Below are 16,018 nucleotides of genomic sequence, written 5' to 3' on the forward strand. Positions count from 1 at the left end.
TGGAGGCTGGGTCATTGAATATATTTAAGGCGGAGATAGACAGATTTTTGAGCGATAAGGGAGTCAAAGGTTATGGGGAGCGGGCAGGGAAGTGGAGCTGAGTCCATGATCAGATCAGCCATGATCTTATTGAATGGCGGAGCAAGCTCGAGGGGCCAAATGACTGACTCCTGCTCCTATTTCTTATGTTCAATAGGATCATGGCTGAACTTCCACATCAGCTCGACATTCCTGCCTGATCCCCGTGCTTTAAATTACTTGTATACTGTGTCCCCAAATGTTATTTTCTGCAAAGATATCTTGCCTAATTTGCATTTGAGCATCCCGGATCATAATTGCTCAACCATCGGTGGCCGTGCTTTCTGTTGCCTGGGCCCCAAGCTCTGGAACTCCCTGCCTAAACCTCTCCACCTCTCTACCTCTCCTTCCTCCTTCAAGATGCTCCTTAAAACCTCCCTCTTTGACCAAGCTTTTGGTCACCTGCTATAATTTCTTCTAATCTGGCTCGGCGTGAAATTTTTTTTGTCTTATAACACTCCTTGGGACGTTTTACTACATTAAAGGTGCTATATAAATACAAGTTGTTGTTGTTGTTTGAATGAATCAACGCTAACCGCTTCCACCATCTCCCTATGGAGCCAAGGGCTGCTGACTAGCCACAGGTGTATTTTTTTATCCATTCTTGAGATTTTGGCATCACTGGAAAAGCCGGCATTTATTGCCCATCCCTAATCACCCTTGAGAAGGAGGTGGTGAGTTGCCGCCTTCTTGAACTGCTGCAGTCCGTGTGCTGAAGGTGCTCACACAGTGCTGTTAGGGAGGGGTTTTGACCCAGCGACGATGAAGGGACGGCTGTTGTATGTCCCAAGTGGCAATGGTGTGTGAGACTCGGAGGGGAGCTTGGAGGTGACGGTGTTCCCATGCACATGCTGCCCTTGTCCAGTAGAGGTCGCGGGTTTGGGAGGTGCTGCAGGAGGTGTGGCTACTCAGACACAGTTTAAGCCACATGCACCTGCACGCACAGGAATCATGGGCGAGTAAGCAGGAGCAGGAACCCTGTCTGATCTTCTGCCTAGCTCAGGGGTCACGGAGAGTAACTGTAGCTCCCCTGCTGCTGCCCCACCCGGGGTCAGATAACAACCTGCATTTATATAACACCTTTAACGTAGTAAAACATTGCGAGGTGCTTCACAGGACAAAATCTGCCACCAGCCCCTCGAGCCTGCTCTGCCATTAAATAAGATTTGATCTTGGCCTCAAGTCCACTTTCCTGCCTGTTCCCCATAGCCCTTGACAAGTGACTAAAAAACTTGGTCAAAGAGGAACATGGGAACTGGAGGAGGCCATTCAGCCCCTCGAGCCTGTCCCGCCATTCAGTGTGATCATGGCTGATCTGCGACCTAACTCCGTATACCCGACTTAACCAAAGGTATTAAGGGATATGGGGTAAGCAAAAATCTATCAATCTCAGACTTAAGAGGTAGGCTTTAAGGAGCATCTTAAAAAGAGGATAGAGAGGTCTATGGGGAGGGGGAATTCCAGAGCTTAGGGTCCAGGCAGCTGAAGTCACGGCCGTCAGTGGTGGAGTGACGGAAATCGGGGAAGAGGCGAGAATTGGAGGAGCGCAGAGATCTCGGAGGGTTGTGGGGCTGGAGGAGGTTGCAGAGATAGGGAAGGGAGCGAGACCACGGAGGGGTTTTAGAACGCGAGGCCTTCTGGTGAGAGTTGGCTCACTGCTAAGATAGCTGTGCCGACACTCACTGCAGCATCACCCGAGGAGCTTCTTGCACGTCCTCCTGCGTTTGTTTTTTTGAAGGAGGACTGAAGGGGCTGTTGGACGGCTGCACAGTAAATCCAGTAAACGCACAACACTGCAATGTCTTTCATTTCCCTCCAGGCCAAGCAGCGGCACGATATCACCCTGCAGTGGGACCGGGAGGTGATGGATGTACTGGTGGAAGGATACAATTTGCACTACGGGGCAAGATCCATCAAGCACGAGGTGAGGCTGGGGGCTAGTGTGAGATTATGGGGCAGCGTCGGCGATAAATCACAGCTTCTGTAAATAAAGCAGATTAAATATGAATATGTCGTACATCAGAGTGAATAATACGGCGCGCTTCTCATCAGCTACACTAAGCCCAGCCAGAGAGTGAACCAGATAAGGAACTAGACATGCCAGGGGTCCTAGAGAGTGTCAATTCCTCTTTGTGCAGTAACTGAGGGGTCCGGGAGTCATAGAATTGTAGAATAGTACAGAAGAAGACCATTCGGCCAATCGAGTCTTCGGCTGCTCTTTCAAAGAGCAATCCAGATAGGCCCACTCCCCCGCTCTTTCCCCATAATCCCTGCAATTATTTTCTCCAAGTATTGTCTAGAACAAGGGGTTACAGTCTCAGGATACATGGTAGGAAATTTAGAACCGAGATGAGGAGAAATTTCTTCACTCAGAGGGTGGTGAACCTGTGGAATTCTCTACCACAGAAGGCTGTGGAGGCCAAGTCACTGAATATATTTAAGAAGGAGATCGATAGATTTCTAGACACAAAAAGCATCAAGGGGTATGGGGAGAAAACGGGAATATGGTGTTGAGATAGAGGATCAGCCATGATCATATTGAATGGCGGTGCAGGCTCGAAGGGCCGAATGGCCTACTACTGCTCCTATATTTCTATGTTTCTATTTATCCAATACCCTTTTGAAAGCTACTATCAGGCAGTGCATTCCAAATCCTAACCACTTGTTGCGTAAAAAAGTCATGTTGCCCCTGGTTCTTTGGCCTCAATTCCTCTCTGTACAGTAACTGGGGTAATGGGGTCAGCGTGTTTGAAAGACAACTGCTCCGTGTACAATACATCAGATGTGGAGCAGGGAGGGCGGGCATAAAAGGTTCGAGGAGTCTTAGCATCAAATCCTGTACACCCGGATAAAGGACTGAATCGCACACCTTGGGAGTGTCTCTCAGCCTCAGGCTCAAAATCTGCAGCAGAGCAGGTGTTGAAGAGGGACCCAAACAAAGAAGGAGATAGTAGGAGGGGTGACCAAAAACTCGATCAAAAAGTTGGGTTTTAAGGAGGGTCTTAAATGAGGAGACGACGGCGGAGGTTTAGGGAGGGAATTCCAGAGCTTGGGGCCCAGGTGGCAGAAGACACGACCGCCAATGGTGAGGTAGAGGGAAGGAGGGATACACAAGAAGAATGGAGAGTTTGGGAAGGGGATTGTAGGGCTGGAGGGGGTTGGCGAGACAGGGAGGGGCAAACGTGCGTAGGGAATCACAGGAGAATTTTAAATACGAGGCATTGCGGGACTAGGAGCCAATGTAGGTCAGCGAGCACAGGATTAGATGCGGGCCAGCCGAGCTTTGATTCAGCTGATGTTCATGGAGGATGGAAGATGGGAGGCCAGCCAGGAGAGCATTGGAATAGTCGAGGATGGAAGTAACAAAGGCACGGATGTGGGTTCCAGCGACAAATGGGCTGAGGCAAGAGGCTTAGGCGGATGATGTAACAGAGCTGGAAGTTGGCAATCTTTGTGACAGAGAAGATATGGGGTGGGAACGCGCAGCTCAGGTTCGACTGAGATGCCAGGGTTGGGTAACAATTTGATCCGGTAGCCAGGGAGGGAGATGGAATGTGTGATGGGGGCCAAAGACAATGGGTAAGAGAGGTTGATCTATCTAATAAAAAACAGACTTTTTGACCTAATGGCCTACTCCTGTCACTCCAGATCTTTTTCCCAATTATCTTCACTCCTCACTTGAAGACCTTAACAACGTGTTGGATTTGGTTCCAAGTCCCATCCAATAGGTTCCCCAATCTCTCTGTTGAAGGCTTACACAAAGTATTACACAGAATCTACAGCTCAGAAACAGGCCATTGGGCCCCACCGCTCCGTGCCGGTGTTTATGCTCCACACGAGCCTCGTCCCACCCCTCTTCATCTCATCCCATCACCATATCCTTCTATTCCTTTCTTCCTCATGTGTTTATCCAGCTTCCCCTGAAATGCATCGATACTATTCACCTCAAACACTCCCTGTGGTAGCATAGAAACATATAAAATAGGTGCAGGAGTAGGCCATTCGGCCCTTCGAGCCTGCACCACCATTCAATATGATCATGGCTGATAATGCAACTTCAGTACCCCATTCCTGCTTTCCCTCCATACCCCTTGATCCCTTTAGCCGTAAGGGCCGCATCTAACTCCCTTTTGAATATATCTAACGAACTGGCCTCCACAACTTTCTGTGGCAGAGAATTCCACATTCTCACCATGTTCTGAGTGAAGAAGTTTCTCCTGGATTCCCCATTGGATTTATTGGTGACTGTCTTATATTGATGGCCCCTAGTTATGGTCTCACCCACAAGGGAAAGCATCTACATCTACCCTACAATACGAACAATGACGCACAGGTAAAGACCCTCTGGTCCATCGAGCCTGTCCCACACAATTGCCATACCCCGTATCACAACATATACACTCCCCATCCCACCCCAAACCACGCGATCTCCTGGGAGAGGCAAAAAAAACTGATTTAAAAACCCCGGGCAAATTTGGGGGGAAGAATCTGGGAAATTCCTCATCGACCTATCCAGGCGATGGAAACTAGTCCAGGAAATCACTCTGGCCATTAAATTCCCTGCAGTACCTACCGTCTGTAAGAATTAATCTCCGCCGCAGCTAGAAACAAATCCAGCTTTGGTTGAAGGAATTCAGTGAGTCTGCATCCACCACATGAAACGGCAGCTTGTTCCTGAGGTCTACTGTTCTCTGGGAAAAGAACCACCTCCTGACATCTAACCTAGATCTAGCCCCATATAAACTTAAATTTGTGACCCCTGGTCCTGCCTAACTTATTTAATTGAAATAAATGGTCAGCTGGAACACCGTCTATTCCCTTCATTATTTTATAAACCTCAGTCATATACCCCCTATGTCTACGCTGCTCTAAGGTAAAGAGTCCCAACTCTTTTAGCCTATCTTGATAACTAAGATGCTTTAGACTTGGGATTAGTACAGTAGCCCTCTTCTGCACCCTTTCCAGAACCTCAATATCACCCACATGTGAGGAGACCAAAACTGGACATAGTATTCCAAGGGCGGCCTGACTAAGGTCTTGTACAAGGACAAAACAGTACGCCTCGTCTTATACTCCATGTCCTGCGCCATGTCCGGCACAGAGCGGTGGGGCCCAATGTGTTGGGGGGTATATTTTTGAATATATTTAGTGAATTGGCCTCAACAACTTTCTGTGGTAGAGAATTCCACAGGTTCACCACTCTCTGGGCAAAGAAGTTTCTCCTCATCTCGGTCCTAAATGGCTTACCCCTTATCCTTAGACTGTGACCCCTGGTTCTGGACTTCCTGAACATTGGGAACATTGTTCCTGCATCTAACCTGTCTAAACCCATCAGAATTTTAAACGTTTCTATGAGATCCCCTCTCATTCTTCTGAACTCCAGTGAATACAAGCCCAGTTGATGCAGTCTTTCTTGATATGTCAGTCCCGCCATCTTGGGAATCAGTCTGGTGAACCTTCGCTGCACTCCCTCAATAGCAAGAATGTCCTTCCTCAAGTTAGGAGACCAAAACTGTACACAATACTCCAGGTGTGGCCTCACTAAGGCCCTGTACAACTGTAGTAACACCTCCCTGCCCCTGTACTCAAATCCCCTCGCTATGAAGGCCAACATGCCATTTGCTTTCTTAACCGCCTGCTGTACCTGCATGCCAACCTTCAATGACTGATGTACCATGACACCCAGGTCTCGTTGCACCTCCCCTTTTCCTAATCTGTCACCATTCAGATAATAGTCTGTCTCTCTGTTTTTACCACCAAAGTGGATAACCTCACATTTATCCACATTATACTTCATCTGCCATGCATTTGCCCACTCACCTAACCTATCCAAGTCACTCTGCAGCCTCATAGCATCCTCCTCACAGCTCACACTGCCACCCAACTTAGTGTCATCCACAAATTTGGAGATATTACATTTAATCCTCTCGTCTAAATCATTAATATACAATGTAAACAGCTGGGGCCCCAGCACAGAACCTTGCGGTACCCCATTAGTCACTGCCTGCCATTCTGAAAAGTACCCATTTACTCCTACTCTTTGCTTCCTGTCTGACAACCAGTTCTCAATCCACGTCAGCACACTACCCCCAATCCCATGTGCTTCAACTTTGCACATTAATCTCTTGTGTGGGACCTTGTCGAAAGCCTTCTGAAAGTCCAAATACACCACATCAACTGGTTCTTGTCCACTCTACTGGAAACATCCTCAAAAAATTCCAGAAGATTTGTCAAGCATGATTTCCCTTTCACAAATCCATGCTGACTTGGACCTGTCATGTCACCTCTTTCCAAATGCGCTGCTATGACATCCTTAATAATTGATTCCATCATTTTACCCACTACCAATGTCAGGCTGACCGGTCTATAATTCCTTGTTTTCTCTCTCCCTCCTTTTTTAAAAAGTGGGGTTACATTGGCTACCCTCCACTCCATAGGAACTGATCCAGAATCTATGCAATGTTGGAAAATGACTGTCAATGCATCCGCTATTTCCAAGGTCACTTCCATAAGTACTCTGGGATGCAGACCATCAGGCCCTGGGGATTTATCGGCCTTCAATCCCATCAATTTCCCCAACACAATTTCCTGACTAATAAGGATTTCCCTCAGTTCCTCCTTCTTACTAGACCCTCTGACCCCTTTTATATCCGGAAGGTTATTTGTGTCCTCCTTAGTGAATACCGAACCAAAGTACTTGTTCAATTGGTCTGCCATTTCTTTGTTCCCCGTTATGACTTCCCCTGATTCTGACTGCAGGGGACCTACGTTTGTCTTTACTAACCTTTTTCTCTTTACATATCTATAGAAATTTTTGCAGTCCGTCTATATGTTCCCTGCAAGCTTCCTCTCGTACTCTATTTTCCCTGCCCTAATCAAACCCTTTGTCCTCCTATGCTGAGTTCTAAATTTCTCCCAGTTCCAGAGTTCACTGCTATTTCTGGCCAATTTGTATGCCACTTCCTTGGCTTTAATACTATCCCTGATTTCCCTTGATAGCCACGGTTGAGCCACCTTCCCTTTTTTATTTTTACGCCAGACAGGGATGTACAATTGTTGTGGTTCATCCATGCGGTCTCTAAATGTCTGCCATTTCCCATCCACAGTCAACCCCTTAAGTATCATTCGCCAATCTATCCTAGCCAATTCACGCCTCATACCTTCAAAGTTACCCTTCTTTAAGTTCTGGACCATGGTCTCTGAATTAACTGTTTCATTCTCCATCCTAATGTAGAATTCCACCATATTATGGTCACTCTTCCCTCAAGGGATCTCGCACAACGAGATTGCTAATTAATCCTCTCTCATTACACAACACCCAGTCTAAGATGGCCTCCCTCCTAGTTGGTTCCTCGACATATTGGTCTAGAAAACCATCCCTTATGCACTCCAGGAAATCCTCCTCCACCGTATTGCTTCCAGTTTGGTTAGCCCAATCTCTATGCATATTAAAGTCACCCATGATAACTGCTGCACCTTTATTGCATGCACCCCTAATTTCCTGTTTGATGCCCTCCCCAACATCACTACTACTGTTTGGAGGTCTGTGCACAACTCCCACTAGCATTTTTTGCCCTTTGGTTTCTGCAGCTCTACCCATATAGATTCCACATCATCCAAGCTAATGTCCTTCCTAACTATTGCATTAATCTCCTCTTTAACCAGCAATGCTACCCCACCTCCTTTTCCTTTTATTCTATCCTTCCTGAATGTTGAATACCCTTGGATGTTGAGTTCCCAGCCCTGATCATCCTGGAGCCACGTCTCTGTAATCTCAATCACATCATATCTGTTAACATCTATTTGCACAGTTAATTCATCCACTTTATTACGGATACTCCTTGCATTAAGACACAAAGCCATCAGGCTTGTTTTTTTAACACCCTTTGTCCTTTTAGAATTATGATGTAGTGTGGCCCTTTTTGTTTCTTGCCTTTGTTTACTCGGCCTTCCACTATTGCTTTTTACCTTTCTACCATCTGTTTCTGACTCCATATTACTTCGCCCTATCTTGCTGCATAGGTTCCCATTCCCCCTGCCATATTAGTTTAAACACTCCCGAACTGCATTAGCAAATGTTACCCCTAGGACATCAGTTCCAGTCCTGCCCAAGTGCAGACCGTCCCTTTTGTACAGGTCCCACTTCCCCCCAGAACTGGTTCCAATGTCCCAGGAATTTGAATCCCTCCCTCTTGCACCACTGCTCAAGCCACGTATTTATTCTAAGTATCCTGCTCCTCTACTCTGATTAGCACGTGGCACTGGTAGCAATCCAGAGATTACTACCTTTGAGGTCCTACTTTTTAATTTAACTCCTAGCTCCCTAAATTCAGCTTGTAGGACCTCTTCCCGCTTCTTACCTATATCGTTGATACCTACATGTACCACGACAACTGGCTGTTCACCCTCCCTCTCCAGAATGCTCTGCAGCCGCTCCAAGACATCCTTGACCCTTGCACCAGGGAGGCAACATACCATCCTGAAGTCTCGGTTGCGGCCGCAGAAATGCTTATCTATTCCCCTTACAATAGAGTCCCCTATCACTATAGCTCTCCCACTCTTTTTCCCACCCTTCTGTGCAGCAGAGCCACCCATGGTGCCATGAACCTGGCTGCTGGTGCCTTCCCCTGGTAAGTCATCTCCCCCAACAGTATCCAAAACAGTATATCTGTTTCGGAGGGAGATGACCGCAGAGGACTCCTGCACTACCTTCCTGCTCTTGCCTTGTCTCTTGGTCACCCATTCACTATCTGTCCTAACCCTTACCTGTGGTGTGACCAACTCACTAAATGTGCTATCCACAACATTCTCAGCATCGCGCATGCTCCAGAGTGAGTCCATCCGCAACTCCAGTGCCGTCATGCGGTCTGTCAGGAGCTGCAGCTGGACACACTTCCCGCACACATAGTAGCCAGGGACACTGGAAGCGTCCCTGACTTCCCACATAGCACAGGAGTATGACATGGGTCCGAGCTCGCCTGCCATGACTTAACCCTTAAATTAATTTACTTACTAAAATTTACTTAAACACCAAACAGCTACTTAGTAGTTCGCTGCCAATTAAACCAATCTAAAAGTCAGTCTAAAAGAGAGTTATACTTACCAGTCGAACAGCCAGCCACTTACCAGCTTGGCTGTAACGTCACCTCTCGATTTCGCACCCCTCTATCTTTGTCTGCAACTTGTTGGGCTGGTCTCTAGGCCTCCATCTCCTACTCTCGCACTCCTTATCAGCTGCTCTAGTGTCAGCACTGGTAGGAAAAACAAGGCAAAACAGCACCTGCCACCCCCATTTGCCCGAACTCACACACTTATCAAACTCACAAATGCCACTCTATGCTCCTGCACTCCGTGCTCTGCACGAGCTGCTTCTTTTTAAACTGTATCTAGGTCAGATGACTCACTACTGGTCAGTCGTTTACAGAACTGGTTTTAACTTGCTGCTAATTGCCTCCTACTGGAGAGTTACCTTGTTTTTCTCTGCCTAAACCTGAAAGATTCCCAACTATTTAACTTTTCCCCTTTAAATTAAACTGCTACTTACTTAGAAGCTACTGGCAATTGCCACTAACAATTTACTACAGCTTCCAAATGGTTTAAAGAGAATAACCCTTAAAACTCACCCACTTACCAAACTCACAAATGCCACTCTATGCTGCTTTCAGATGAGACATTAAACCGAGGCCCAGTCTGTCCTCTCAGGTGAACATAAAAAATCGGGGTACAAAAGCCTAGTAGTTTTGTTACTTTTTTTAATTATTCGTTCACTGGATGTGAGCATCGCTGGCAACATAAGAATTAGGAACAGGAGTCGGCCATTCGGCCCCTCGAGCCTGCTCCGCCATTCAATAAGATCATGGCTGACCTTCGACCTCAACTCCACTTCCCTGCACTATCCCCAAATCCCTCGATTCCCTTAACTGGTCTGTAGTTCCCCGTTTTCTCTCTCCCTCCTCTCTTAAATATTGGGGTTAGATTTTCTACCTTCCAATCCACGGGAACCATTCTAGAATCTACAGAATTTTGGAAGATGACAACCAATACATCCACTATCTCTATAGCCACCTTTTTTAAAACCCTAATATGTAGGCCATCAGGTCCAGGAGATTTATCGGCTTTCAGTCCCATTAATTTCTCCTGCACTTTTTTTTACTAATACTATATTCTTTCAGTTCCTCAATCTCGCTAGACCCTTGGTTCCCCACAATTTCCAGGAGGATTTTTGCATCTTCTTCCATGAAGATGTACATACAGTATTTGTTTAATTTCACTGCCATTTCCTTATTCCCCTTTATAATTTCTCCTGTCTAAGCATGTAGGGGACCCACATTTACTTTTGCTAATCTTTTCCTTTTTACATACCTATAGAAGCTTTTGCTGTCTATTTTTATGTCTCTCGCTAGTTTACTCTCATATTCTATTTTCCCTTTCTTTATCAATTTCTTGGTCCTCCTTTGCTGAATTCTAAAATCCTCCCAGTCCTCAGGCTTACTGCTCTTTTTGGCAATATTATAAGCCCCTTCCTTTGATCTAATATTATCTTTAACTTCTCTTGTTAGCCACGGTTGGACCACTTTTCCTGTGGGGTTTTTGTGCCTTAAAGGAATGTATATTTGTTGTAAATTACGTATTCATTCTTTAAATGCTAGCCATTGCTTGTCTACCATCATACCTTTTAATGTAATTTCCCAGTCTACCTTAGCCAACTCGCCCCTCATACCTACATAGTTTGCTTTGTTTATAGATTTAAGACCCTGGTTTCGGATTTAACAAAATCACTTCAACCTCAATATAAAATTCTTATCCTATTATGGTCACTCTTCCCTAAAGGCCTCTTTACTACAAGGTTAGTATTAGATCTAAAATAGCCTGTTCCCTAGTTGCTTGTTCCCTAGTTGGTTCCTCAACATACTGATCTAGAAAACTATCTTGTATACATTCCATGAATTCATCCTCCACACTATTACTGCAAATTTGGTTTGCCCAGTCTATATGTAGATTAAAGTCCCCCATGATTACTGTATTACCCTTGTTACATACACCTCTAATTTCCTGATTTATTGCCCAGTATTTATTGCCCATCCCCAATTGCCCCTTGAGAAGGTGGTGGTGAGCCGCCACCTTGAACCGCTGCAGTCCGTGTGGTGAAGGTGCTCCCACAGTGCTGACTTTGTCGCAGTGGTTTCGTACAGCTGGGCCATTTCAGAGGGCCGTGAAGAGTCAACCACATTGGATTAGTAATACCAACTCATACTACTGGACCAGTAATCCCGAGGCCTGGACTAATGATTTGGAGATACGAGTTTGAATCCCATCACGGCAGCTGGAGAATTTAAATTCAGTTAATTAAATAAATCTGGAATTTTTTTTAAAAGCTAGTTTCCGTAATGGTGACCATGAAACTACTGGATTGTCGTAAAAATCCATCTGGTTCACTAATGTCCTTTAGGGAAGGAAATCTGCTGCCCTTGCCCGGTCTGGTTGATTGGCTAACTGTAAGGCAGCGCGCTGGGGGATATCTTTGTATATGACTTTTAAAAGGAGGACACAGTATTTTTCAAATTGTATATAGCGCATATGCATGGTTGAGCGAGAGCAAGTATGGCACGTGTTTGCATAATGTTGAATTACAAAAAATATGCAATGTGGCAATTATATAGGACACACCTGGAGTATTGTGCACAGTTTTGGTCTCCTTACCCAAGGAAGGATATACTTGCCATAGAGGGAGTGCAACGAAGGTTCACCAGACTGATTCCTGGGATGGGGGATTGTCCTATGAGGAGAGATTGAGAAGACTCGGCTGATATTCTCTGGAGTTTAGAAGAATGAGAAGTGGTCACATTGAAACATACACAATTCTTACAGGGCTTGACAGGGTAGATGCAGGGAGGGTGTTTCCCCCGGGTTGGGGAGTCTAGAACCAGGAGTCACAGTCTCAGGATAAGGGGTTGGCCATTTAGAACTCAGATTAAGATACATTTCTTCACTCAGGCGTTGGTGAATCTTTGCAATTCTCTGCCCCAGAGGTCTGTGGAGGCTCAGACTTTGAATATATCCAAGACAGAGATCGATAGCTTTTTGAGTATTAAAGGAATCATGGCTCGAAGGGCTGAATGGCCTACTCCTGCTCCTAATTCATAAGAACATAAGAAATAGGAGCAGGAGTAGGCCATACGGCCCCTCGAGCCTGCTCCGCCATTTAATACAATCAAGGCTCATCCGATCATGGACTCAGGTCCACTTCCCTGCCCATAACCTCTTAATCCCTTATCGGTTAAGAAAGTCTCTATCTCTGTCTTAAATTTATTCAATGTCCCGGCTTCCACAGCTCTCTGAGGCAGCAAATTCCACAGATTTACAACCCTCTGAGAAGAAATTCCTCCTCATCTCAGTTTTAAATGGGTGGCCCCTTATTCTAAGATCATGCCCCGTAGTTCTAGTCTTCCCCCATCAGTGGAAACATCCTCTCTGCATCCATCTTGTCAAGCCCCCTCATAATCTTATACGTTTCGATAAGATCACCTCTCATTCTTCTGAATTCCAATGAGTAGAGGCCCAACCTACTCAACCTTTTCTCATAAGTCAACCCCCTCACCTCCGGAATCAACCTAGTGAACCTTCTCTGAACTGCCTCCAAAGCAAGTATATCCTAAGTATGGAAACCAAAACTGCACGCAGTATTCCAGGTGTGGTCTCACCAATACCCTGTATAACTGTAGCAAGACTTCCCTGCTTTTATACTCCATCCCCTTTGCGATAAAGTAATTGCCCTGTGAAATGACAGCTCCTCACCACCACCTTCTCGAGGGCGATTATGATGGCCAATAAATGCTGACCTTGCTAGTGACGCCCACATCTAGTAATTGAATTCTGACCCCTCCCCCAATGATCATCAGAGGCAGTCCCTCAGAGTCGAGGATGACTTGCTTCCACACTCAGGTGACTGATAAGTCCATGTGGGTCCTGATGTTCCAGGTCCCAAATTTCAGTTTAAAGGGTGCAAGATGCCAATGCGGGAGTGAGTTCTTTAAGCGTGTGGTGGCCGATGCACACCAGCTACCACACGGGCTTGACAGAGCAAGGTCTTGGTCCAGTGGCAAGGGGGTCCAAGACAACTGGAGACCTGTTCTGCATGGGCCTAGTACGCGCACGCACGCACACACACACACACACACACACACACACACACACACATACTGGGCAATAATTACGTGCCTTGCCAGTAACGCCCTCATCCAGTGATTACACTTTAAAAACGAATGGATTTTTATTGATCTCCCCGCCGTGTTATTTTCCCAGGTCGAGCGGCGTGTCGTGAACCAGCTGGCGGCAGCTTACGAGCAGGAGCTCCTGCCCCACGGGTGCACCCTGCGCATCGCCGTGGAAGACCCGGGGGCGGCGCGGGGGCCGGGCGGCAAGGGCGGGGAGCCCGAGCCCAAGGCCGCGAAGATCAGGCTGGAGATCGTGGAGAAGGACAGCAAGCCGCGCAGGCTGGACATCAGGGCCCCGGTCAAAGCGGACAAGACAGCTCACCGGCCGTAGGGCCCTCGCCCGGACAGGAGAACCCAAGGTCTCGGGCCGACGCTAGACGCAATCACCCGTCAAATGGTAGCGCGGAGAAACTCGCACCAACCCCCCCTGCCACAATCACCATCCCATCGTTCCTGGTCTCTCCACTCCCCTCCCTGGCCACTCACTCTTGCTCAGGGTACGGAGTCCACGAGTTCTTTTAAGAACATCAGAAATAGGAGCAGGAGTAGGCCATACAGATCCTCGAGCCTGCTCTGCCATTTAATAAGATCATGGCTGATCCGATCATGGACTCAGGTCCACGTCCCCGCCCGCTCCCCATAACCCCTCATTCCCTTATCGGTTAAGAAACTGTCTCTTTCTGTCGATTTGACCGTAACCCCCACCCTGTATCTCCCACCTTTCCCCGAATAGGTGCACTTTCCAGAGGAGCAGGCTTGAGGATCTGAATGGCCTCCCCTGTTCCTGTGTAAGAGGGGCCGAATGGCTCTTCCTGTTCCAGGGGTCACAGGAGAGCGTTCGGGGACCAGCCGGTCCCTCGGCTGATGGATTTCGTCTTTATTTTTTAAATTTGCCAATCTCCACGTGCGACCCAGGATTACCGCGGCTCATTGTAAGTCAGCACGGACACACGAGTCGGACAATGAAAGCTGCCAGTCAGGACGGCATAGGTCACACGTTGGCTTCACGGAAAAACCCACCGAGGGGAGATAGAGAACTGAATCATGCCGTCTGTTTACAGCTGGTAAGCAGGTACCTAATTTAATGTGTTTATTGTTTGCCTGAATTACAGTTGGAACTGCACACACTCAGCAAGAGAAGCGGAACTCTGTTATTTTACCCTTCCGTCAGACACCAGCACAACAACAACTTGCATTTATATAGCGCCTTTAACGTGAAACGTCCCGAGGCGCTTCACAGCAGTGTTATAAGACAAAACAATTAAATTTGACACCGAGCCACATAAGAAGAAATTACAGCAGGTGACCAAAAGCTTGGTCAAAGAGGTAGGTTTTAAGGACCATCTTAAAGGAGGCAGAGAGGCGGAGAGGTTTAGGGAGGGAGTTCCAGAGCTTGGGACCCAGGCAACAGAAGGCACGGTCAACAATGGTTGAGCGATTATAATCAGGGATGCTAAAGAGAGCAGAATTTGAGGAGCACAGACATCTCGGCAGGGGGGGGGTTGTGGGGCTGGAGGAGATTACAGAGATAGAGAGGGGCGATGACCATGGAGGGATTTGTAAACAAGGATGAAAATCGAGGCGTTGCTTAACTGGGAGCCAATGTAGGTCAGCGAACACAGGGGGTGATGGGGGAACGGGACTCGGCGCAAGTTGGAACACGGACTGCCGAGTTTTGGATGACCTCTAGTTTACTTGAGTAGAATGTGGGAGGCATTCCAGGAGTGCGTTGGAATAGTCAAGTCTAGAGGTAACAAAGGCATGGATGAGGGTTTCAGCAAACAAGGCATGGATGAGGGTTGAGCTGAGGCAAGGGCGGAGACGGGCGATGTTACGGAGGTGGAAATAGGTGGTTTTAGTGACGCCGCGGATATGTGGTCGGAAGCTCATTTCAGGGTCACATATCAACACCCATCAAGCAAAGCAAGTTTTCAAAGTCTCCTGCGACGCAGAGGTAAACCATGCCCAAAATCGTCTCCTATTTATGAGTCCTGCTTGATCGCACCCAGTCATGTAGACAGCAGCTCCAGATTCTTGGGAAAAAAACTAAAGAGTACGCACAACTTGATCCATAAATTCGTAGTACCACCTGAAGGATCAAACATTCCTCGCAAACACTGGACAACCATCGACCGCCTCTGAACCGGTCATGGTCGACGCTGCCACCTTCTCCATAGGTGGAAGATTAAAGCCTTCCCCCATCATGCGACCGTGGAGCTCCTAATCAGACCCTGAAGCACATCATTGAGCACTCCCCTCAGAGGAAATTTGCAGGCAGCATACAAGATATCATAGAAAACATAGAAAATAGGTGCAGGAGTAGGCCATTTGGCCCTTCGAGCCTGCACCACCATTCAATATGATCATGGCTGATCATTCAACCTCAGTACTCCATTCCTGCTTTCTCTCCATACCCCTTGATCCCTTTAGCCGTAAGGGACATATCTAACTCCCTCTTGAATATATCCAGTGAACTGGCATCAACAACTCTCTGCGGCAGGGAATTCCACAGGTTAACAACTCTCTGAGTGAAGAAATTTCTCCTCATCTCAGTCCTAAATGGCTTACCCCTAATCCTTAGACTATGTCCCATGGTTCTGGACTTTCCCAACATCGGAAACATTCTTCCTGCATCTAACCTGTCCAGTCCCGTCAGAATTTTATATGTACTATGAGATTCCCTCTCATCCTTCTAAACTCCAGTGAATACAGGCCCAGTCGATCCA

At 47.1% G+C, this 16,018-nt stretch overlaps 2 protein-coding genes across 4 annotated transcripts in view; both read left to right on the forward strand.

Annotated features, from left to right (window-relative positions):
- Positions 1-16,018, forward strand: part of clpb (ClpB family mitochondrial disaggregase) — a 212,643-nt gene that overhangs the window by 191,544 nt on the left and 5,081 nt on the right. For 2 of the 3 annotated variants that reach the window (XM_070892578.1, XM_070892579.1), the window contains 2 exons: positions 1,898-2,002; positions 13,381-14,423. In XM_070892578.1, the coding sequence (XP_070748679.1) occupies positions 1,898-2,002; positions 13,381-13,623 (348 nt within the window). In that variant the 3' untranslated portion in view covers positions 13,624-14,423. Of the gene's footprint in view, positions 1-1,897; positions 2,003-13,380; positions 14,424-16,018 lie in introns of those variants that run through there. The other variant, XR_011595709.1, reaches the window with a different exon arrangement.
- phox2a (paired like homeobox 2A) overlaps positions 14,303-16,018 on the forward strand; it is a 250,471-nt gene continuing 248,755 nt past the window's right edge. The window contains exon 1 of the mRNA XM_070892580.1: positions 14,303-14,356. The gene's annotated coding sequence lies outside the window, so the exon portion shown is untranslated. The remainder of the gene's footprint in view (positions 14,357-16,018) is intronic.

Source organism: Pristiophorus japonicus, chromosome 10 (assembly GCF_044704955.1).
Source record: "Pristiophorus japonicus isolate sPriJap1 chromosome 10, sPriJap1.hap1, whole genome shotgun sequence".
Taxonomy (NCBI): domain Eukaryota; kingdom Metazoa; phylum Chordata; class Chondrichthyes; family Pristiophoridae; genus Pristiophorus; species Pristiophorus japonicus.